A 24,687-nucleotide genomic window follows, 5' to 3' on the forward strand; every position below is an offset into this window, starting at 1 on the left:
CCATTTCGACTGAGGCTAAGTTGCAAACAGCTGATTAAATTACTACAAGGCTATTCACCCCCACACCCTAACCCAGGGAGGCCACTGTCTCTCTGCCTAGGAGTCTGCAGCTCCGTGGGGCGAGCTTACGGAGAAGGCCTCCTGCTTCTGAGCAATGTTCGTGTTCTTGTCGCTCCAGTCATACAGCAGCTCCTCCTCCTCGCAGTCGTTGATCCACATGATCTCCCTGGACGTAGCCTGGATGATGCTCTGCAGCTGCCGCAGGTGATCCATCCTCTCAAAGGAAGCTTTCTGCAGAGAGAGGTCAAAGTGGCATTTGAGGAACAACATGCACATAAAGGGAGCTTCCGGCAGATTGCATTGAAAAAATCATGATGATAGAAGTTGACCTTGCACATCATAGGTATGTGAAAAGGACAAATCCAGACAGCGCAATGGACAGGACGGCAAATTTGGATTCAGTGAAACCACCTAATCCAGAATGGTCTTGATTCAGAATCTGATATTTCGTTCAATAATTAGTTTTAGACTATAAAGAGGAAAATCGATCTTAAAAAGATAAATCAAGATTAACCTGTCCTATCCCACTCCCCAAAATTCATGAGGCAATTTCTCATAACCCAGACCCAATAGGAAAACTACTGCCACTGGCCATACCACCTAAAAAGAAATCACTGCCAACAAGGAAATATTGAAAAAAGTGAAGATATGGAGACACATATAGGCTGAAGAATGGAAATAACTATTCTTCTTATAGGCCAATTCATTGATATGGAGTCTATCATACTATGATGATGACAGTTTGATAATCCTCTATCCAAGGAAAACAAGTCTTATTTTGTCTTATACTTGATAAAAGTGTTAAAAAGCTTACTGACAAGTGGAAAGACTTCATTGCTTTAACTGCAAGTATTTAACAAATACAGTTTACGTGACGCTTACTTGCGAATAGAACAGTGCTAGGAACTGTCATCAGAAAAATCCTTTTAAATTCAGTTCTAAAGGAAACACAACAGCAAAAAAGAAATCAGCACCCAAGAGGACCTAAGGCCCTTACCATGCCATTAGGTGTGATACTAGCAGATACCTTACATCCAGTCATGCTTGATATTTCTGGAATTGAAAGGAATTGAGCACAAAGACTACATGCACTTCAGAAATAAGTCAGCTTACCAGCAGGTTTTCATACTCCTCCTCCAACTGGTAAATTGCAGATTTTTCACGCTGGAGGAAGACAAAAAACCGGTAATCATTTAATTCCGTTTGTAAATTTATATGGAAAACAGAGGTCCTTCTGCAACTCCCTTTCACCATATTTTGGCCTCAGATCAGCTCTGTACAATGAATAATTGATGCATGAAATCTTTTACCCACAGAGGTGTTTCCCAGGGAATCTGTGCCACCTCCACCAAGGAAAGGCCTAGTAACTACCATTTAAAAGTTCACTTATTTCAAACTAAAAAAGTTTGAAAAAACTATTTAAGATTCCTGAAATCTTAAAGAAATGAGGAAATGAGGAAAAGTTGGCCAGGATCTTTTGGAGAGCAGGGGCTACACAAAAAAATAATGCCAAAAAAGTCAGATGAAGAACTAAGGATGAGTAACTTAAGTCAAAAAGTTAGTGATTTTTCAGTGCAAAATAAGCGATTTTTCGGAAGCAAAACTAAGCACTCAAGACCAGATGAATACGTTACGTTGCAATCCTCATCACACCAGCTTCAAATCTGAGTTTTTCCAGCAAAGAAAAGGCATCAGGCGAGACACGATCCACTTCAGTCCAAATACATTTTAATTACCAGATTGGAAAAGGAGTCTTCAAGGACAGAAAACTATAGGATTGTTACATTTTCCCTACTGGGGAAAAGATTCTGCTTTCTGCAGAACTGGAGCTAACACCTCCAAAAATATTTATTTCCAAACCACAAATAAATGAGGGTTTGCGTGGCCTTGGGGTTTTGTATAACGCCTCCCCTCAAGTGTTAACAAAGCCTATGGTCAGTAGGTCCGTCTGATTCTACTGCTCCATGAAATGGGGTTTCAAAAAATGTTCAGACTAACGTTTCAGACAAAATTGCTTGGGACAGAGTCATGACCCAATCCTTCACTATACGCTTCATCAAGATGCAAAAATGAAGTCAAGTACCAGGTCAGCTTTGATCTTGTCCAGCTGCCAGCGGTAGTCCCCGATGGTGTTGTGAAGACCCCGGTGGCTGTTGATGTGCTGCTCCACGGAGGCCAGATCAACGCCCCAGCTCACCACGTCCATCTCCGCCTGCGGGGGAAGAGAGAGCCCTTGCTATCCCCCTGTGCATCCAGCTCACCTCAGCCACCCCAACAAGCAGTCAAAGCACCCAGGAACATGTATTGCTCTGATTCACATTAAACTAAAGATGCAAGTCATAAAGTACTTTTTGAAGTCAAAATATTTTTAAAAGGTTCAGGATTCCCAAAGGCTAGTAGGGGTTGCCAAATAATTTCCTCAACGTGTCTGACCACTGGCCATGATGGAGCCCAGAAACCCAGATAATCCTCTGAAGAAAAAAAGAAATGCACTTGTGCACATACAAGTGTTCATGTATATAGATGCTGGTAAATGTATGCAAGTACTGTATATATGATACATCACAAAACTACTTGGATGGAAGTTTTTTTGTTCAAGGCATTTTTAAACACACATCAAAAATAGTTCATTAAAATCTTATCTAGAATAAGCAAATTCATAGAGACAGAAAGTAGATTAGGGGTTACCATGGTTTGGAGATAAGGAATGGGGAGTTAATGCTTAATTGGTACAGAGTTTCTATTCGGGGTAACGAAAACATTTTGCTAATGGATAGTGGTGATGGTAGCACAACATTGTAAATGTAATTAATGCCACTGAACTATACACTTAAAAATGGTTACAATGGCAAATTTTATATATGTTAACAATAAAAGTAAATTAAAAAAAAAAAATCCGTTAAGCTCAATCATGTACTGTTTCCCACACTAAATAGCTAACCTCAAAGCATTTTTCATTGTTTATTTCTTTAGGTTGTTTTGATCAATGTAATCGCTTGGTTCTTTAAATTTGTTTGGTTCTTTCCAGGAGATTATTTAGTATTTGTTATCCACTACCTCAGTGCTGTGAGACACAATGTAAATATCTCCCATTTCTAAATGAAATTACTATACATACCCAGTGTCTTAATTTCATTTAATGTTGCAATATTAAGATTGTGGATTTATGTCAGTTTTTTTAATTAAATCTGACTAAATTTATTATTGAGTCTCCACAACTTCAAATTTAAAAAGGCTGCATAAAAAGAATCAAACACATTATTCCACAAATTTTGTATTGTGACAAGGCTATTATTTCACATTCCTTCTGCAAGAGTGTATGTAAATTTTCAGATTATCTGTTCATCTCATAGACATGCCAAGGGCAAACACTGCAGTTGGGTATTGCCACAGAAATATAATACACATTGTTCTAAGCCACATCCAAGTCCTAGTAGAGTTGGCAAGCCTCCAGAAAGGGGAGTCATTTCAGAGGCAGACAACTGCAAGTTACCGAAGACTTTGACCCTTCTCTCCAGGAGATAATCTCAGCCCATCTCGGCTTTAAAACATAAACAGCCAGAGGAGTCCACTATGAAGTTAATGAGCCGATCAAGCTCCAGCTCACACCCCTCATTACCAGCCAGGGGTACACTATCAGACCCTTCCATCAGCAGAAACAAGAATCAAGGAAACAAAACAAAAAAACCCTGGGAGAGGAGAACAGGAATGCCTGTTCATTGAGCTGCTGGGGCAAGCTCTCTTATCAGCTGGGCAATGCAACTCAGCCCCCTGGGAGTGAAATGAAGAATGCAGAATACGCTGGGGGAAGAAGGAATAAGAGGAAAAGGGCCGGAAAAATCCTAGAGCAAACCAGCAGTAAGTTATCAAATGGGCTGTGAGGTCATTTGAAACCCTGTGGTTTTCCAATCAAAAGGCACCTGCTTATCAGTTGTTTTTGTTAAAAATGCTGTCATGCTGCCACATAAAACTGAGTGCATGGGACAATACCACTTCGTGAAATTTTAGAATGTTGAGCCCGTGCTGCAAAGGACTCTTAACAAAGCTACTATGCAAAACAAATACAGAAAATGGCAAATCAGGAGCTGTCATTTTATGTACTTTTTCATTATTAAGAAAGAATTAGAGTTTACAATGTTCCATAACTAACTTGGTTCAAAGGTTGTTTTACCTAAACTTGTTGATCCCTAAGAAACAGTTCAAGTGCTGTCAGCTCACCAGCTCCCCCTTTGACCATTCTAGTGCCTGGAAAGCCACCCTTTCCCCCACTAAGCATTATTTTATTATAGCTTGCAACATGGCAGTTAATCACGCCTTGCTGTGGATAGCAACTTGGCATTTGTTTTCTTCAATAACACTGTAAGCTCTTCAGGAGCTTGGAGCATAAATTTGGAGCCCTCAGTTTGTGGCACAGTGCCCATTAGTACAAAATACTCAAGAAATATGTGTTCAAAGATTTGAAGGGAATTCCAAAACATGCAAATAGGTTTGCATTTACATTTCTCAGATGATCACTGACTTTTCTCTTTTATATGCCCATCTTTCATAATAGTATCACAGGCACACCTTGTTTTATTGCACTTCACTTTACTGTGCTTCATAGATACTGTTTTTCACAACCCAGTGTGGAGCAAGTCTGTCGGCACCCTTTTTTCCAACAGCAGGTGCTTACTTTGCGTCTCTGTGTCACATTTTAATTAAGGTCTGTGCATTGTTTTTTTAGACATAATGCCATTGCACACTTAACAAACTCCAGTATAGTGTAAACATAACTTTTATGTGCACTGGGAAACCAAAAAGTTCGCATGACTCGCTTTATTGTGATATTTGCTTTATTGCAGTGGTCTAGAATCGAGCCCACAATATCTCCAAGGTATGCATGTGTATAGTCTTTATGATAAATGGGAGAAAATGTTAACTGAGTCTATGAGTGAATCAACGTCAGTCGCATATGCTCTCACCACTTAAGAAAGAATGGACACAAAAAAATTTCAAGTGGTTGGGAGACTTTAGAACACCTGCTAAATGGATCCAACAACTATTAATAAAACTAAGCTTTCCTACAACCACAACAAAATCACCTAACAAATGATCTCTCTGCTGCTTATCATTCTAACATATCCACCCTCTCCAGAGAAGGGTGGTTCATTAGCAGCAGGTTTTCATTACAAAATTCCCAGCTACATGATTATGGCATATTTCTACTGCCACCTGCTCATTATAATGCATAATTACCACATAAAGCAACTAAACAATAATTAGGATTGAAAATGCTTTGTAGAAACTCCAGTTCGAGGGAAAGGATCAGTACATACTTCTGGGGCCATTATTTTATCTCACTCCCACGTGACTGACGTAAGGGTTGCTCAACCAGACAACTGACACATCACAATGATAAGGTGACCAGTCAATAAGCCCAAACCAGAATATCTGGTTTTGTTGTGTTTTCAGCTCCTCCAATTTGCTAGCATTCTAAATAAACCTCTGCAATACTGTCTTTTTTTAAGGTACCTATCCATATCACAGATGAGGTCAGTTATAACTCATATAGAACAATAAAGTTGTTTAGCACGTAAACTCCCACACCAGCATTTCCTGTAGTGGACAGTAAGAGCTAGATATTCGAAATCTACTAATTATGCTATACCTGTTCAACATTACCCATGTGACAAAGTATGTGTATAATGCAATGAGGCCACACATTAAAACAAGCCCAATTAATTCTCAGATCTAATATACACAAGTGGGGGCTGATAAGACCTAATTCTTCGGCAAATATAAAGAGGCACATGAGGAAAAAGTTGCAATAAACGTTAGCTTCCTTACTTCTGACCAAAACAATGAGCTGGAAAAACGGAGTCCCTGCCTCTAATGCTAAGCTGTAACATCTGAGCATTAGAGGGTGTGGGCTTGAGAGAAAGGGCAAATGCAGATTTTTGACACATCATTTTGTGTAGCACAAAGTGTAGAAATTCAAGTTGTACACTGTCCAGCTTTGCCACCCAAAGTGCCATATTTGGAGCATGACATCTAAAGTCTAGGAAGAAACCACTGTCTGAAGTTTTGTGTATTTTAAAACAGAAGCTCACTTTCAAATTTTACAAGAGGAAAATTCTGGAAACAGCAAGTTGTTGCTCCCAGCTGACTGCCCCTGTGTGACCAGGTTGCGTGACGCAGACCCGGCCACCTTCTATACATCTGGTCTACACAGACTTGGGGTGTTTTGAGACCCAGCCCCTGTTCTTCTAGAGCCTGCTTACCCTTTGCTGCCTCATCCACCCCAAACATTCGCTGGTGAGGCGCTTGGTGAACTCGTCCCAGCCTGAGCCACTCTGGCAGGTGTATCCTCCACCGCCCTTGGAGCTGGCCCTTCGGACTCGCGGGGAGCTGATGGCTTTATAGAGGGCGCGCATTTGCTCTTGGAGCTGAAGCAATCTGGAAGGAAAGGAGAACAATCACACCATCGCAGGAAAACATCCCATGCAAATACTAACTGGACAAATTCCTCTCCTCTTGAGTGGCCTCTGTGACACCATACAGACCACAAATGTTTTATTTGAAGATGTTTTTCTCTAGCACATGGCTTGAATCTTGATTGTGCGCAAAAAGATAAATCTTACAATGATGCTCAAAGCCTGAAACGTCATGGAAAGTTTACTTGTCTTTGCCCAACCTGGCGGCACCCTTCTCTCTCTTATGAACTCATCCTAAGAATACTTTCTAGTACCATGGGTCCTGGGTACCATGAGACAAAGTCAAACTACACATTCCTGGTTAAAACTCTGTGTTTCCAACCATAAGAGTCTCAATTTTATATCCATTCAACTAAGCTTGACTTGATATAAGACTCTCTCAAAAGTCAAATGCTCTCACAAGAATTGAAAGTGGGGAATAGAAAAGATATTTGCATACTGATGTTCATAGCGGCATTATTCACAATTGCCAAAAGATGGAAGCAACCCCAATGAATGGATAAATAAAATATGGTATATACATACAACGGAGTAATATGCAGCTATGAAAAAGAACGAAGTTCTGGTACATGCAACAACATGGATGAACCTTGAAGACATCATGTTGAGCAAAATAAGCCAGACACAAAAGGATAAACACTGTATGGTCTCACTGATGTGAAATAATTAGAATAAGCAAATTCACAGAACAAGAAACTAGAATACAGGTCACCAGGCACCAGGGTGGGAGTAGGGAATGGGGAGTTATTGCTTAATTGGTACAGAATTTCCATTTGGAATATCCATTTGGGGTGGACGGAAAAGTTTTGGTAATGGATGATGGTAATGGTAGCACAACATTGTAAATGTTATTAACATCGGCATGTGACTAAAGGGGAAATTTTAGGTTATATATATGTTATTAAAATAAAATTGTTTTTAAAAAGTCAAAGGCTGTGCCATGGGCCTGTGCTACCCTCTGAAGGCACCGTTACCATCTCTCATGAGAAACTTATCTTGGAACAAAGTCAATTCTGCAGAATAAGCACTCGAGTGTTGTACATTCACACCCTCGTGGGCAGGCCAACTGTTAAATTATTTTCTTGGGAGCTCTGTGATTTTATGAAATACGAAAGTAGAGATTTTGATCAATTTGTAGTGGAGACACATAAGGCTGCGATACCTAGTAAACAAGCCTTCCCTTGGGAATATTTGGGCTCCCTTCAAAGGAAGGCTTGAGTCAAGGAACTAGAGCATGACTGAGTATAACACGTTCTCCATGAGGTCAAAACACACATTCTCCATTGGCAACGCCCACCTTTTCTGATAAGCATCACAGGGCTGGCCCATTTGCCGCATCTCTCTGATCAAACTATCTGTGATCTCCATCTGATCATTGGCCTGGGCAAAACACTCATCCAGTTCTCTACTCCGAGCAAACTGTATTCCATCTCCATATTTCAGTTCCTAAAAGAAAGAATTCACACGAAGCAAAACACATTAATACTGGAAAGAAAAGTTTCATGTGCTTTCACGGAAACAAACACTTCTGCTGCAAATGTAACAAATGTTACAAGTTTCCCTGATCTAACTGCAAAAAAGTGCCACCTGAAAATGGCATTAATTTGAGGTAAGGTGGTAAAAATAGAGAGATTCATAAATCAAAAATTGTGGACTGTATTTTAAATTTTCACAAGGCTTTTAAAAGCACACAACTTACAGACTACTTAACTATCTGGTTTTGATGATGCACTATTGTTATGGAAGATGTCACCATTGGAAGAAGCTGTTTGATAGGTACGTAGGACCTTACAGCATTATTTTTGCAATATCTTGTGAGTCTATAATTATTTATAAGTAAAAAAATTGTCTTTTTCCCAAAAAAAAGCTTCCTCTGTTAATATGCAAAAGGCAGCTGCTTCATTGCCACAGATGAGCTTTATCTAGAATTTCACATGTACTGCTATCATTCTTCTTCACCAAATGAACTTCATTTCTCTAAACAGAAATGCTAGCAAATATGACACTATTTCCCTATGCTTTTATTGCACTTCAATGCACATAAGTAAAAATAAACCGATAACATGGTGCCATGTAAATTTTTAGAACCACATGTAAAATGTATCCATAGCAGCTGCAAACCATATCCGGGGCTGGGATGTGTATATGCTCAATATTAAGCCACAGATGCCCCTGATTTTGCTTTATGTAAAGGAATTACAACACGATGATGAAAAATTAGAGGAAAATGTTTCAAATCAGAGACTTAAAAACCAGAACTAGAACCAAGCTGATTTGCAGAGCCCCAAACATCTTTTTAAATGAACTAAAGTAAGGTTTGTTTTGTTTTGTTTTAATTGGACCAAATGAACTGGAACTAGAACCCACACAGTATCTAAAATTAGGAAATTGGAATGTTAAGATACTGTCTAAACAGAACCCGTAAATTCACTTGGTTAAAAATCTGTGGTAGTTTGAAGCAGTAAGTACCCCAAAAATACATGTTCTTAAATTTAATCCATTCCTGTGGGTGTGGATTTATTGTAAGTAGGACTTTCTGATGAGGCTACTTCAATTAAGGTGTGACCCACCTCATTCAGGATGGGTCTTAATCCCCTTGCTGAAGTCCTTTATAATTGGAATGAATGAGAAAGAAAAAGAGAAATCATGGAAGAAAGAAGCTGAAATCAATAAAACTGGGAGTGAAGGGAGAGACCAACAGATGCTCCCATGTGCCTTGCCATATGGCAGAGGAGTCAAGGATCGCCAGCAGCTGGTTTTGGGGAGGGAAGTATCACCTTGAAGATACCCTGATTTGGACATTGTCACGGACTCAAACTGTAAGCTGATGAATTCCCATTGTTTAAAGCCAACCATTTCATAGTATCTGCTTTGAGATGCCTAGAAACCTAAAACAAAATCCCTGCTCCAACTATAGACTATTTAACAGGGGTGATTTCTAAGCCTGACTTGATGGGATCCTAAGATATCTCAGCTACCTCAAGAAATCTCATGAGATCCTACCCAAATATCACCTCAATTTTCAAATGCATAGTTTCCCACCTTTTAATGTTTCTCAAATGGAACTGCTCCCACAATATGGTAATTTTCCCTGGGTGGGGGGTGGGTGGAAAAAATCTTATTAAATTGATGGTACACATCACAATCCACCACAATACACTGACATAAACATGTCCAATTGCATTTCTAGGGAGAGAAAGTATTGCAAAATAAAATACAGCTTGCATTTCTAGGGAGAGAAAGTATTACAAAATCACATACAGAGCAATAGGTTGCTGCAATTCCAAAAGTGTAGCAATTTATAAACACTTGTTGGAGACAAAAAAAAAAAAAAAAATCAACCCTAGTGATAGTGAAAACTGGTTCCCATTGTTAAGACAACAATGCAAAGAGGTTAGGAGGATACACATCCCAGTCCAATCTGTTCTGAAAAAGGTAATGGCTAAAAACCAACTCTGTGTAAGAGGTCAGTGACGAAGGATGGACAACGAGAGCCTACGGACCTAAGCTACAAGTAATGAACTGACAAGAGCAAAGGAAACTCACGGGCTGCACAATCAGCTCTGCACGCATCAAACAGTCTGAGCAGTTCTGCAGAAGCTCCTGGATGGTATTCTGGTTCTGGTGTCTGGACATTGTCCCAGTTGGACTGACAAAGCAAACACAAAGAAATCAAACACAAAATACATTTTTTGCGACTTTGAAATAATTTCAAACTTCCAGAAAAAAATGGGCAAAAACATTCCCTGGCTACCCTTCACCCAAATTCACCAATAGTTAACGTTTTGCCATGTTTTCTTTTTCTCCCTTCCTCATAAATGTGTGTGTGTACATTCATTTATGAATTATTTTTCTGAATCAGACAGTAGTCATACCTCTTTATCCCCAAAATATTCCAGTGTGTTTCCTAAAAACAAAGACATTCCCTTATATAACCGCAGTACAAGGATCAAAATACTATTTTCTATTCTACAAGACTGTATTCAACTCTCACTGATTAGCCCAATAATTTCCTTCACAGCATGTCTGTTGTTGTTACCAGATCTGGGAGGCAATCTAGAAATCCTTTTCAATCATAAAAATACATGCCTAAACTGGTACAAATGTAGGAAATACTGGCACAAATTGTTAATAATAGAGTGGTATGTGAGGGGAAAATACCTATTACAAGCTATGGATTATAGTTAACAGTAATACTCTAAAATTCTTCATCCACAGTAACTGGTATGTTGCACCAATATGAGGGGTCAATAATAAGGGGAGATAAAGGATATGGGGTGCTTTGGGTTTTCCTTTTTAGTGTCTACATGACAATTTTCTTTTTGGTGCAGTGAAGATGGTCTTTAGAGTGAGTGTGATGATGATAGCACAACTAAGTGATGATACTGTGAGATACTGATTGTATAATTTGGCTGGAATATATGATAAATGACTATATCTCAATAAAATCTGGAAAAAAAATACATGTCTATCAACGACATGGAGCTATTTCAGCTTCTCTTTCACCACCCCCCATCCTCCTATAGCAGCCCAGAACGCTGAGTCCATATCACCACGAATCCCTCCAGGAGACCTTAGGCTGCCGTAAAAATAGCATGACAATTTCACTGGTGGGTCTGGCTGAAGGAAAAACAGGTGATGCGGCAGAAAGCCTTTTCCACAAAAATATTTTTCACAATCAAAGTAAGAGACAATAATGGTAAAAAAAATAATGGTGTGAGGGATGTGGTGGGAATTTTAAATATCTTTCATGCAAAAGCCCCTTTTCTTTTCAAAATGACCCTAGAATAAATTTTTCTCTACCATGATGTACATTTCAAATTAACACCTTTCTGGGAAAAAGTATGGCACCAACCTCAAAATGATGGTGGTATGAAAGAAGAAAGTTGCAGATTTTCCATGTTTTAAAGAAAGTGATGTCTCCAGGAGTTTAATTAATCCAGAGTGAATCCAGAAAAGAGCAAGGTATTTTAAAATGGAGTTTTAATTTTTAATTTGCCAACATTAAATTTTAATTTATTAGATAATATTTGTTATTAAATTATTAACTAAATAATAACTTGCCACAGCCGAGGCTACTACAGTTAGCTTAAAGGAGATTTAAAGCATATTAAATTATTTTTTAATGTTTACGAAAAGGCTTCATTAATGTGCTCCAAGAGGTCTTTTCAAGAAGGAGCTCCTCACAGAGCTCTGTTTGCCTCCTGACTGACACACTGTACTTTCCGTGTGTGTGTGTGTGTGTGTGTGTATGTGTGTGTGTGTGTGTGTGTGTGTGTCAGAGAGAGAGAGTTTTAAAGAAAGAACTTCAATTAAAAAAAAAAAGGTCTGAAAAACAGTGGCCGTGTTATGCATGGATGTAGTAAGAACACAAGAATGTGGGAAACTTCTCCGACCCTTCCATAGTCGCACCAAGGGGAAAGACTGCCTTCCTTTTTCTACCTCCTATTTGGGGTCCCTCCCTGTAATCAAGGCTCCCCAACAAGCCAGCACTAGCTGAACGTGGGTGAGAAGCCAACTTCTCCCTGGGAACCACTCCCAAATGACAGCACTGGCTTCTCCAGGCAAGCCAGGGCAACATGCTGCCGAATGGCTCGCCTGTCAAAACCTTCCCACATGACACAGTGAGTGAGTCTTTCTTCCACTCAGAATTATACAGAAAATCTGGCACAAGCCTCGTATGCCTTAGATATAAACAAGACTATATCCATTGTCCTAACTTGCGCAAAATTCCGATTGACTTAGAATCAGAACACTGTCCAAAATATGCCTATTATAAAAGGGAGGAAAGAGGCAAAGGAAAACATTAAGAAATACAGAAACCTCCTTTGGAAACTGAGAATGGATAAGGAATCAGGAAGGTCTTGTGTAATTATATTTGTCAAAATGTTTTCTTTATTGATGGAGGATGAGAGTAAGTGTCTTCTGAAATATTTAGACAGTCTGTTCACAATTTGGTTCACAGGGTAATTCCTACAGAGAAGTATAATGAAAGGGCTATTTCTTACCTAATGGAAAGCCCATTTCTTAAATGATCTAATAATGGTGTGCTAATATAAGAATGATCACAAATTGACCTTTAAAACAGAGGCAGAGGAGGAAAACTGGAATGAGTGATATGTGGGAACTCTGTACCATCTTTCCAACTTTTCTGTAAATCTAAAACTCTTCCAAAATAAAAATTTATCAAAAAATAAATCTCAGGAATTTCCTGGACCTACCTCATTTTTCTCATCTGTTGAGCTAAATGATAGCTAAGACTTTTTCACTCACTCATTCTGTAACTGTTTTATGAAACCACCAAATCATTCTTCCTATTGAAAATGATACAAATGATACAAATGTCTATGTTCTGGTAAATGGAAAATTAGTTTCCTCTTCAACTCATAAGGTGCACTCGGGGAAATGCAAAATTCCATCATATAAGAAGAAACATAAGGATTTTAAAAATCTCCGGCTTCAAAGAAATTTTCAGTACTGTTATGTGTGGGTGTTAGTGATAGGGACGACTTTAAACTGTATAAAGAACTGAACCAACAATTTTTAATTTTTAAAACCCATTTCAGTGGGATGTAGATGGAAGAACTATCAATTGTCTTTAAAAAAAAAGAAAACAAAACTTACTGGGGCAGGTTAAATCAAAAGAACACTGACTTCTGAACTAAAATTAATAGCTGTTCTTGAAAAAATAATATTCATCTTTAAAATTTTAACTTTTTTGAAATTGCGTTTTATCTTCACACTCACAAAGACAAATGATTCAGACTACAAAGAACCTGCCTGCACAAACATTTTTAAAGTTCATTCTAAACTTGTTTAAACAAGTTCCAAGAGTTGGCATCAAGAGTGCTTCATACGCGGGTAAAAGGAAAATGTGTTCTGGATTTGAATTCCAGTATGGAACCCGAGGACACACACCTGAGTGTGAACACTATTACAGCACTTTCTATGCTTTCTTTTTTACCTTCCAACAACATTCTTTTCTTAAAAATATAAGCCTCCAAAATTAGCTCTCTTAAGGCACCAATTTAACCCTTTTGTTGCCAAAAACATTAAAGAAAAACAAACAAGACTCTGATTTTGAAGAGGGGCATGCAGCATTACAAAGGGAAAATATTTTTAAAATAGTATTTCTCTTTGTTTTATAAAAGCAAATTTTTTAGTAATCTATACCATTCATTAGACACATAGCCCATCAAACTAACTCTATATTTTTCTTTTTGTGTATATATACTCTCTCCATTTGGGCTCCAAGCCTCTTAGATTCTTTCTTTCCTTCCTTCCTTTTTTCAGTCTGCTTTCCCTCTCTCTTCTTTCTCTGCTCAATCAACCAAGTCTTTAAGGTTTCCCAGACACTGCGTCTTTGACCTCTTTGTATTCCAGTTCATAGAGTAATGGCCTACGAAAAGCCCAATAAATATTTGTTGGAAAATATGAACAGTATGCAATAAATTAATATTGCTCTTAAGGCCTATTTAGTTAGCTCTTTAGACTTTCCAAAGCATTTTCCACATATATTATCTTGTTTGAGTTTCTTATGGGATCTTAAGTAAAAAGAAAAAAAAATGTGAATTTGACAAAAAAAAAGAAAAAAAAAGTTTCATTTCTTCATTTGGGATGACCCTACTTCCCCATCTCCAAGACTCACAAACACACTCCATCAGGTGAAAAGGCAGTCTCTCTCTCCCTTGGGAGTTTCAGACCAAGTGCTGCCTCCACTATTGAGCTTTCCTCATCCCATCTCTGCCCCCAAAGGCCCATTCACCCTTCCTCTCCTTATCTCCCACTGCCTTGCACACACCTTGTTTACACACCTGTCTGACCCACTCCTGGACAGATAAGTCCCAGATGTTACTCATCTCCGACTCCTACACACACCTGACAACACAGGCCTCTGCACACAGAAGGTGCTTAATGCATGTTTGTCTGGTTTAGTAAAGTCCAAGAAAACATGGACAAATGAAAAAGACTCTGATCTGGGGATATTACCACTCTTCTCATCACCATTATTTCAAAAGCTCAACCAGGGAGCCCAGCTACCAGCCCTCCCTCCCTCCCCAACACACACACCCTCCCCCACCCAAACAGTGAGCAAAGAAAGGTTACAGGAAGCCTTCAGATTTTAGAAAGGCGGCCTCATCTGATTCCTCATTTTTGTCCTCACCCAGGAGCTTTGAAGCCAAACGCTAATAAACATTCACTTCCTCTGTGTGCCTTTCTCTTCACTTTCACAGGGAGTGTTGGGCGGATTGGATGGAGCGAGGTCAAGCCGATCACGTATCATTAACTTTAAAAAGACTTTGAAGTCGGCCGGATGGACGTGGAGTCTACCCCCAGTGCCTGGCGTTTTTTACATTTGTGACTTGTGGGAACCCCATCTCCTGGGTTTGGGGGAGGCTGAGCGAGACCATTAGGGATGTCTGCAAAGCATAAGACCCTCACTGCATGAGAGCTCTGGTTCTGTTTTTATTTTTACCTCAATTCACAATTTTGAGGACACCCTGCTGCAAATCAGGGGTGGGGCAAGAAGCAAAAAAAAAGGAAAGAGGAGAAAGAAAAAGTGGACGGAGTATTAAGTGTGAGCATTTTCTGGGGTTCATAAGGTGATCTATATGAGACCCTAAAACAGCTGTTCGAAACAATTTCCAGAGAAGGATACATTTTAACAGAGCATGAAAGAAACTTATTGAAGGGAGAAGAAAATTCAGAGAAATATGCCTTCCTTTCCATACCATATGAATATCCGGCCTTTACAAATTCAATGGCAAAACAGGGATTTCTATTTTGAGAATTATTTCCCCCGGGGCAAAAACTTACATTCGTTTTCCTGAAGCCTAAAAACTGGTTTAAGGGCAGTCTGGTTATCTATCCATCAAAAAGCCAAGTCTTTTTTTTTTTTAATCAGGTGCCAGAAACTGGTGAAGCATGGGATTTGTACGCCAAGAATTCTTAATTCCGAGCAAAATCTTAGATTTGCTTGCTGCCACTTCTCACTAAAGTGCCGTGATTTTTTTTTTTTTTTTTCAAAACATAGATTTCACTCATGAGGACTTTGAGGGACCTCCCAGCCCAAGGTGAGGTGTAAATTATTTGACTGCACTAGAATTTTGTGGGAAATCGCTTCAAAGGAGAGTGGCCCTTTGTGTCTGGGTGCTGGGGTCTGCAGACTTAACATTAGAACCATACCTGACCGTTTTTGAGTGGCAGGAGCACTGGGACCAACCGATCCAGGGCAAGAGGGCAAAGGATCAAAGCCAAGGAAGGGGCAGAACTCCAGTCCTGCCGACACTCTAGCGCCAGGGCCTCCAGATTGAGACGTTCCTGTTGGAACCTCCCCATCTGGAAAGACTGGTTGGCTGGGAGTGGAGATAGGCTTTCAAAGCCACACCCAAGCCCAACTTTGCTCCACCCTGAGAAGTCAGCACTGAGGCACTGTGGGCATCAGCAGTTTTTTCCTTCCCAAGACATTTCAAACACCTAAACGCAATGACATGGTGCCCATATTTAGAGAAAAAAATTACCTACTTGTGGAAAGCTGTTTGTCCCGTTAAACAGATACGCGCAACAATCAGCCTGCTTTATAGCAGCATCATACTAGTGTTTCTCCTAACAGATGGAAACTCTACACAAACATTAATGTTTTAACGAAGAAATATAATGGTTATGAAATGCATATTTCATAGGAATGTACAGTGAGGAAGCAACAGATTAAAAAGAAGTAAAGACTCAGAAGAGTTTACAAGTAGGAAAGACAAATTATAACAATTAAGGCTTGACCTTTTCTTGAGCAATTGTGATATATAATCTAGTTCAACTACTTACTAGCAGGGTGACCTTGGTTAAGTCATTTAACCACTTAACCTCCGTTTCCCATCTGTAAAATGGGAAACTTGTTGGAGGCTTGAGATAACACACATAATATACCTGACACATCATGGGTGTGTAATAAATGTAACTATTATTAAATACTGATCTTATATTTTTATAAAATATAGAACTTAATTTAATGACCATGTAAATGCTCTCTGCCATGTATTAAGCAAAACTGCCTCTTACTTTGCAATCGTTTCCCAAAAAAATATTTATAATATCCATCCTGTGAGTCACCCAAGCTCAAAGTCTATTTTCTCAGACTCTCCCTGGCCTCTGACATCCAATTCTTAGCTGAAGCTGTCCTTCCACCTCAGCAATATCTACTTCCCACCCCACCACCTCCACCCTTCTTTATGACTTTTACTACCTCCCTTCTAACTGGTGCGACTGCTTCCTTAAGCCAATTCCCTCTACGGCTCTCCCCACTTCTTGTCACCTTGCACACTGCTGCAGAGCAACAGTCCTGACCCTCATTTATGCTCTTATTTCTCTGTTCAAAAACCCTCAATAAAATGTTCTAAAATTGATCATGGAGATGTACGCACAACTATAGGATGATACTGTGAGCCAGTGATTGCATGCTTTGGATGGTTTGTGCGGTGTGTGAATATATCTCAATAAAATTGAAAAAAAATAAAAATTTGAAAATTAAAAAAAAAAAAACCTCAATGGCTGCCCTCTATCCATCCAAACCGGTCACCGCAGCATTCAAAGTCACCACCCATGCTCTGAAGTCTCCCTTCCTCCTTTTGTCTTTCTGCTTCCCCACTTACAGAGAATGCTCAAAAAAAAAAAAAAAAAGACTTGAATTTGCTCCTGGTTTTCCGTCTCTCAGGCTTTTTGCATGTCCTTTGCTCTCTGGGAATGTTCTCTGTCCACCCATCTTTACCAACTGAAATGCTTGACCAAATCAAGGTCACTTCTTTATAAAGTCTTATTAGGGATGTTATCTTGGCTATTTATGAAGCCTCTTAGGCCATTTATAACCCTTTTTGTATCACAATACATTCTAGTACCCTTAAGCATTATGATACTTGTGTACTTATCTTCCTGCAAAGGGCATACACTCCTTTTGAGAAGTCTTCACATTTTCACCTTTAAATCTCTCCCAAGTGCACACAGTAGATGCTCAGCAAATATTTGCTGGATGAATGAATAAATGGAATTTAAGACACTCCCATCTTGTAATTACAGTACTGTCCTACCTAAAAGACAAACTGTAATGCCCCAAGATTGAGGGAGGTCAGAGCACGGGACCAGAGGAGAGGGGCCTTGCGTTCTCAGCCAGCTCAGCCATGAGTGGGCTCTGGGATCTTGGGCAAGTCTTAATCTTCTTGCCTCTCAAGTGTGATTTCTATAAACTAGGTAGCCCTTAGTACTCCCTCCCCAGCTCGCTGAAAAATAGGCTTCTTTTAAAAAGCAGTTTAAAACAAACTTTTAAATGTGTATCAAGCAGTGATCACGTGTACTCTGGTTTTGAAATTTTGAGACCTGGAGAAAAGTAAGGATTAACATAATAATCACATATTTCTGAAACTTGAATGACTCTATTCTGCTATTAATCCTCCTTCAAAATGCACACTGATCAGCGAAAGATCTAACTGTGGGACTTTTGTCACTTCGCTACCATACTTACTTTAGTAACAAAATTCATTGTAAATGTGAGATTTCTTTTAACTACTGGAACAAGGCGAGTAATTCTGCCTTAAATGAAAACAATATTAATAGAATGTCCTATACAAAACAAAACAAGCCTAAAGTCCAAATTTTCAAAAATGTCCCTATTATGTTATCAATCACTCAACAAACTTTAGAAAACATTAAGTAGTACAGAAGAAGTTACATAAAGAAGTTGCAGAAACCAGTCAGTCTAAAGTAGACACAAAAGACCAGTAAGGAGATGACAAATGCAATATAATACAGTCCTAAAAACTGACAAGCACTGTTAATGTAAAGGACAAACCAAGAGGAGATATTTTAAAGTCATTCTAAAAGGGGAAAAATTCAGATTTGGGTTCTCTACCGCACTCAAATTAGTTTAACTACAAAAAGGGCCCAATTCAGTCAAACACTCATATTTCAAAAATCACCAATCTAATTCATCCAATAAAGTAGCAGACATTTTTTAACTAAACGAGCTTAAGTTCAACCAGCAATTTTCCTATTTGTTCATGTGCTTAGAGAAAACCTTAGGAAAACTTTTGATGGCTGAAAATGGTCAGAAAAATACTTATTAAATTCTTAATCATCATTCACTTAGCACAGTGTGGCTGGTTTATAGTTCTTAGTCAGAGATGGCAACCTACTTCTAAAAAGGTACATGCCATCGGCAAACAAATCCTTCCTCTTGCAAAACCTTAAAACCACCAGAAAACAGGCAGGCACATGCCTTTATCTCCCTTCCAACAGCAGCCATTATTTTAAAATGCAAACATCAACATTTGTGGACTATTCTGTACTTTATTAATTCTCAATTCAAACCAGGAGAACAGAACCACTGCTATCTCACAATCGGGGGCCAGTTCAGGTGTGGGGGAAACTCCATTACTGGATCCGGAAGGAATGAACACAAACAAGCTGATGCAAGCCCCTAAACTTGCTGCCGTGGCAAATCCAACACCACTGGAGAAAAATACACCCTTCCTCAAAATTAGGTAACTTTTCACTTGGGTCTGTTTACCCTTCTGGGAGAGATGTAAAACTTGACAGGTTTATAAACAGCCTTTAAACTGGAAAAACAGAACATAAATTATGCTCTACTATGGGAGGAAAAAAAAAGAGAACCTCCCCCAAATTAAATGTTTCAGTGAAGAATCCTTATAACCTCATTACCTAGTTCATTAACCAATTAATGAATTATTTAAAATATTACCTATAAAATGTATAAGAAGCCAAGGGAATGAAACACTCGACTAATAGTACTGATCACTGCCAATTTTTAAAATAGGGGCTCTAAGATAACAGGAGCATATTAAAAATTAAAAAAATAAAAAAAAACTTGGTTCATAAAATGCAGAAAAGGAGACGGGCTGAAGAATCCCTGCAAATTCTGACTTGGATTTAAACGTGTGGATACAAAGAATGTGATTTCCGAATACTCGAAGGAAAAACGTAAAGCTTAGGATTTCAATAAATGGTTGGCAAAAGATTTTCAACAATCTGAAAAGCCAAAATGAAAACTGGCAAAAAAATTTCTCCCCATTCCATCTGTTGCTTGGCACACTTTTCCTGGAAATCCCCAGGTGCATTTTGTTCAGAAAACGGAGAGCTCTAAGACCGAAACAATTTTTCGCTAACTCAAAGAGAGAAAATAAATTATCAAGGTGCTCCGGAAATCGGAAGAAAAAAACTTAAACACTAAACGAGTTGCAACTCGAGTAGTCCCTGCCTTCAAAGCTGCTTGAAAAACAAAAGCCTTTGGAGCACATTCGGGTAGCTCCTCCCCAGCCTAAAGCCACCAGGCAGAGTAAATAGCGTTCTGGGGCCCAGGGCCTCCTTCCCGAAAGTCCTACGTGGGAAGAGCTGGCCCGGGCGGGGAGGGGTGCAGGCGGGAGAACTCTCACCTGGGTATCCAGAGCCCAGCTCGGGGAACCGGGTGAAGGCAAATTCATTATCTTCCCCCAACCCAACCATAGGACCTTTCGGTCTGTTTCCGCGAGAAGTTGGACCCAGCCCTCTTCCTCCAGAAAGTGGCCTCCCCGGGGCACCTTCGCCCTGGCGGGCCCCTGCGTCGCGGGTCGCCGGAGGTGGCAGGGGACGCCGTCTCCTCCACAGCCCCCTGCCCACACTCTCTCGCTCCAAGGAAAGACCCTGCGACGGCCCTCCACCACCAAGCACCACCAAGACACTGGGGTCGTTCATTGGGTGCTTTAAAAAAAAAAACAAAAAAAAAAAAACACAGGCACAAAGGACGCCGCAGCCCGGACGCAGGTGCAACCAGGACCTCGCGCTGCCCCTTCCCGGGAGCTTCGTCTGAAGGGCAAGGACCCCGCGCCGCGGGGCGCACAGCCTTCTGTTTGGCGTCCTCCGTGGCTCAGGTCCCTTTGATGGCCGCGATGGCGGCCTTAGGGTGAGCGGGAATTTGGGGTGGTCCAATAGAGACTACAGGGCGCCGAGTCTGTCCGTCGCCCCTGGACAGGCCGCAGACCCCGTTTCTTTGGGTTGCAGTTTAGAGGGTTTGGGTTTGGTTGTCACGGCCACGCCTTGCCTGACTTCCCACCTGCCGCCCGGGAAACTCGGGCCCGAGACAATGGCGACGCCAGGCCGGCCGGCCGTGCAGAGGCGCAGCCCCGGGGCGCGGGAAGGGGGAAAGGTGGGGCCGAGGCCAGGCTCGCGGGACAGGAGCCGCTTCTCCCCGCCCCGCACATACCCTCCCTTGTCCGCGCAGCGCACGCGGCCTCAGCACACCTGGGTCCACCTCTTCGGCCTTGGGGTGAGGGGTGGGGGTGGAATCTCGGTTTTCTGGACCTGGGTTTCCTCGTCTGTACAATGAGAATGATCCCTCCCTTCTCCAGGTCTCCAAGACTCTGCTAGGAGCGTTCAGAGATCCCGCCGCAGGGGGCTCAGGAGCTCCGCGTGCCCCGCGCTCCCCTGGCCCCCACCACTGCGCTCTCCTAGCCTCCGGGCCCTGCGCTCCCCCGACCCCGGCCCAGAGCTGCCCCAGCTCCGGCTGAGAGCTCAGCCGCCCCCGGCCCTGCGCTTTCCCGGTGCCTGATTCGCGCTCCCCCAGCCCCCGACCCCCGCTTTCCAGGCGCCCCCGGACCAACGCCGTCCGGCTCCGGGCAGCAGCACCCACCAGTAGCCGTCCGAGTTGTGTTCGGTGACGGCGCAGCGCCGCGTGTAGTACATCCTGCCGTTGGAGACCCCGCCGCCGCCGCCGCCGCCACCGCCACCGCTGCCGCCGCCGCAGGTGAACTCGTAGCGCAGGTCCGGGCCGGACTCGGCGCGGGTCATGCGGCCCAGAGTGTTGAGGCGCGGGTGGGAGCCGCCGTTGCAGCTCATGTCGGCGGGCACTCTCAAAGAGGGCTCAGGGCCGAGGCATAAGAGGGAGCGGACCGGCTCGGAGCGCGCTGGAGGCGGCTTCCGAGAGAAAAGCGCCGAGCACCGGCAACTCGAGGAACTCGGGGGCGGTGCCGCGGTGCCGCCAGGACGCTCCTCTCGGCGGGGTGGCCCGGGCCGCGCGGGCGGGGCGGGGGGAGGCGGGCGCCGGGGAGCGCGGGCAGCGGCCGGGCGGGAGGAGCGGGACCGGGAGGACGAGCTGTGACTCGGAGGGCGGCGAGCGCGCAGAGGAGCCGGCTCGGGGCTGGGTGTTGGTGTTGGTCGGCGGGGCGCTTGTCTCCTCCCCGCTGGCACGGGGCGCCGAAGCCACACCTGGCGGGTGGCTCCCCAGGGCGGGCGCGGCCGTCCCCCCTGCCGCTGTCACCGACGCGCTGGGGGCCGCCCCTCCCCACCTGCGGCTCCGCCCTGCGCCACCCAGGCCTGAGTAACAGCAGAGAGGGGCGGGGGCCCCGCGACTCCACCGCCCGGGGCGCGGCGAGGCCGCGAGGACGTGCGCTCGGGGGGCTGCTGCGCTGGCGGGTGAAAGCTTGGCTCCTCGCCTTTTAAGATTTCCCCGGTCCCCAGGACGGAAATAAGCTGGAAAAGAAAGAGCATTGGACCGGACAATTACTTTATTAGATTTACTTTTGCTTATCTCTGGAACCGATGCCAACCAAGCTTCGAAGAGAAGCGCATAACTGACAAGAGAAACGCTTAGATGTTGGAGTTTGGGTTGGGTTGGGTTTGGGGGAGTTTTCTCTTATTTCAGTAATCCAGGAAATTGCCTCAAAAGTCCGATTGCTGATGTGCTCAAACGATTTTTACAGAGAACCATCACTTTCTGGAGACGTCTTCACCACACATAATTAATTTCTTTGGCATGAAGATAAAGAGGGAAAATGCTGCAGCTCTTTTCCATGGGCTAACGAGATATAAATTGCAATTCCTTTTAGTTCGCCTTTTGACGGTCATTTTTTTTAAAAAATTTTTTTATTAGAGAAGTTGTGAGTTTACAGAACAATCATGTAAAAAATACAGGATTCCCGTACACCACTACCCCACCACCAACACTTGCATCGATGTGGAAAATTTGTTAAGTTGACGATAATACTCTTTTTTTTTTTTTTTTTTTGGTAATTTCTACTATCTTTTTAACAGTAGTTACATTTGTTACAATTGATAAAAGATTATTTAGCTAGTACTATAACAATTGTCTGTCGTTTACATAGGGGTATTTTTTTCCCCATACTCCCGACCTATTTTTTTTTTTTCATTCACATCTTTATTACTCATCTATCCACACAGTGGATAAAAGGAGTGTCCTTGACAGTCAAGGAGAAACTGCAACGACTTCATCCCCCAGCCCCTGTCTCCAAACTTTGTGAAAGAACCTTGGGGACACTTGTCTCCCTCTGGACCCTGAGTACCTTCTACCAGATCCCTAGGAACTCAGGGCTTTTCCCACAACTCAAGCAGAGGCCCTCCTGGAACCTGAGTCTGTCTAAGGGACAGAAAACCCTGGAGAGAGGTCATCCACGTTGTACAGATGAGTAACTCTGAGCCAGAACATTCCAGCGACTTGCTCCAGGGACACTCCCAGTTAGTGGCTGAGTGTTAAGTAGTCTGGAGTCTGCATGACCCCAGTTTAGATAGAGACCCAGTCACATGGGCCATAAGCAAAAGCTGTTTTTATACACTGGAAAACTGTTACATTACTCTTTAACACCATGTAAACATCTTTGTAATAAATATTTCTCATCTTCCTAAATAATGCCAGTTACCTTCTTGTACAAAGGATTTCTGAAAATGTTTCTGAACTAAAAAGAATAAAAATCAAATGATATTTGCAAGTTGCGAAGGGAGTGGGGTTAGTTTTCTAAAATTTGCCATATTATAAAACCCCTAATTACACCTCACCTTTTAGGCCTAAGTTTTGACAAAACGTCCTGATCTTTTTCTTCATATTTCTCCACAGAGTTGACCAGCTTAAATCCAAAGAGTCAAACATATGATGAGATAAAAGTTTACCTCTGTTAGCACTCCAATAATTTCCATTATTTCTCAATTTCCTATCGTTTTTAATAAAGACAAAATGTGATGAAAAGCATTCAAATAATTGCATTAACATGGATGTATTTCTTCTGAAGCTGAATCAATGGGCTGGAAGTCAGTTCCAGCACACAACTAGTTCACTGGTTGGAGGAGAGAGAGGACTAATGTGTGGAATACTGAAGGCTATTTTGGGGTGTCAATGCACAATATACAAACTTTAAATTAGGATTTTTCCCTCCACACACTTCATTGGTTCAACACATATTTATAACCTACTATGAAAGAGTCAATGTCTGACTATGGGAAATACAAAGATGAATAAGGAATAGTCACTCTCCTTTAAAATGTTATAGTAAAACTTCAATTTTTTTTTTTAATCAGGATTCCTTTTTTTCCCCAATAAAATGTAATAAGAAGGGCAAAAAGTTGCACAATAGGATTCTCTTTATAAACAGCACACATCCACCTCCCAGTGACAACAAAACTCCATGCCATCAAGAGGCCCTCAGAGGGCTCACTTTGGGTAGCTGGGAGGTCGCTATGTCCGGACCCAAAATCCACCCAGACTCTTAGAGCTGTTCCCTCTGTTTACAAAACAGGGGAGGGGAAAAAAGCACAACCCACCCATCACCTGGCTGCCATTGCTTCAAATCCTCTCATTGCTTCCTGCATTCCTTCAGATACTCCCAGGAGCTCATTCAGATGGCTCCCAGCTAGCCGAGCATGCCAGGTCTGGGAAGACAATAGCTTTCATTTATCTTTCTCTAAGGGCAATAAAGGAAGATAGGAGGATGAGATGAATAGATTGACATGCTAGAGAAATGGACTCATGAAAGGGCCCACAGTGAAGGGACCAGAAGACCATATCTCTGATCTTGGTGTTACCATTTACTTGGGCAAGAACTCAATTTCTTCATATACAAAATGGAAATCATACTTCCTCTGCCAATCTTCCAAATCCACAGAGAGGATCAAATGAGAATAAAAATATGTGAACATTCTTGAAAACTGGGAAACATTATATAAAGGTAAGGTACCACCCATCAAACCTACAGCTCTTCGCTGGACATGAAATTTTAACCTTTAGTGTTTGTGTCTTTGTCCTACGTGTGAATTAGTAAAACTCCCTCTTGGAGACACAATTTATTCATTTTAAAATAAAAAACAGCTATTGAATATCTACCATTTGTCA

At 41.7% G+C, this 24,687-nt stretch overlaps 1 protein-coding gene across 2 annotated transcripts in view; it reads right to left on the reverse strand.

The window, feature by feature from the left end:
• Positions 1-21,715, reverse strand: part of LOC119539931 (desmoplakin) — a 42,991-nt gene extending 21,276 nt beyond the window's left edge. Inside the window, exons 1-7 of one of the 2 annotated variants that reach the window (XM_037843841.1) lie at positions 21,202-21,715; positions 10,080-10,182; positions 7,831-7,979; positions 6,321-6,495; positions 2,144-2,272; positions 1,174-1,224; positions 130-291 (exon numbers count right to left, since the gene is read on the reverse strand). In XM_037843841.1, coding sequence (XP_037699769.1) covers positions 130-291; positions 1,174-1,224; positions 2,144-2,272; positions 6,321-6,495; positions 7,831-7,979; positions 10,080-10,182; positions 21,202-21,407 — 975 coding nt within the window. In that variant the 5' untranslated portion in view covers positions 21,408-21,715. The remainder of the gene's footprint in view (positions 1-129; positions 292-1,173; positions 1,225-2,143; positions 2,273-6,320; positions 6,496-7,830; positions 7,980-10,079; positions 10,183-21,201) is intronic. The other variant, XM_037843843.1, reaches the window with a different exon arrangement.
• Between the last annotated feature and the right edge of the window lie 2,972 nt (positions 21,716-24,687).

Source organism: Choloepus didactylus, chromosome 7 (genome assembly GCF_015220235.1).
Source record: "Choloepus didactylus isolate mChoDid1 chromosome 7, mChoDid1.pri, whole genome shotgun sequence".
NCBI lineage: Eukaryota > Metazoa > Chordata > Mammalia > Pilosa > Megalonychidae > Choloepus > Choloepus didactylus.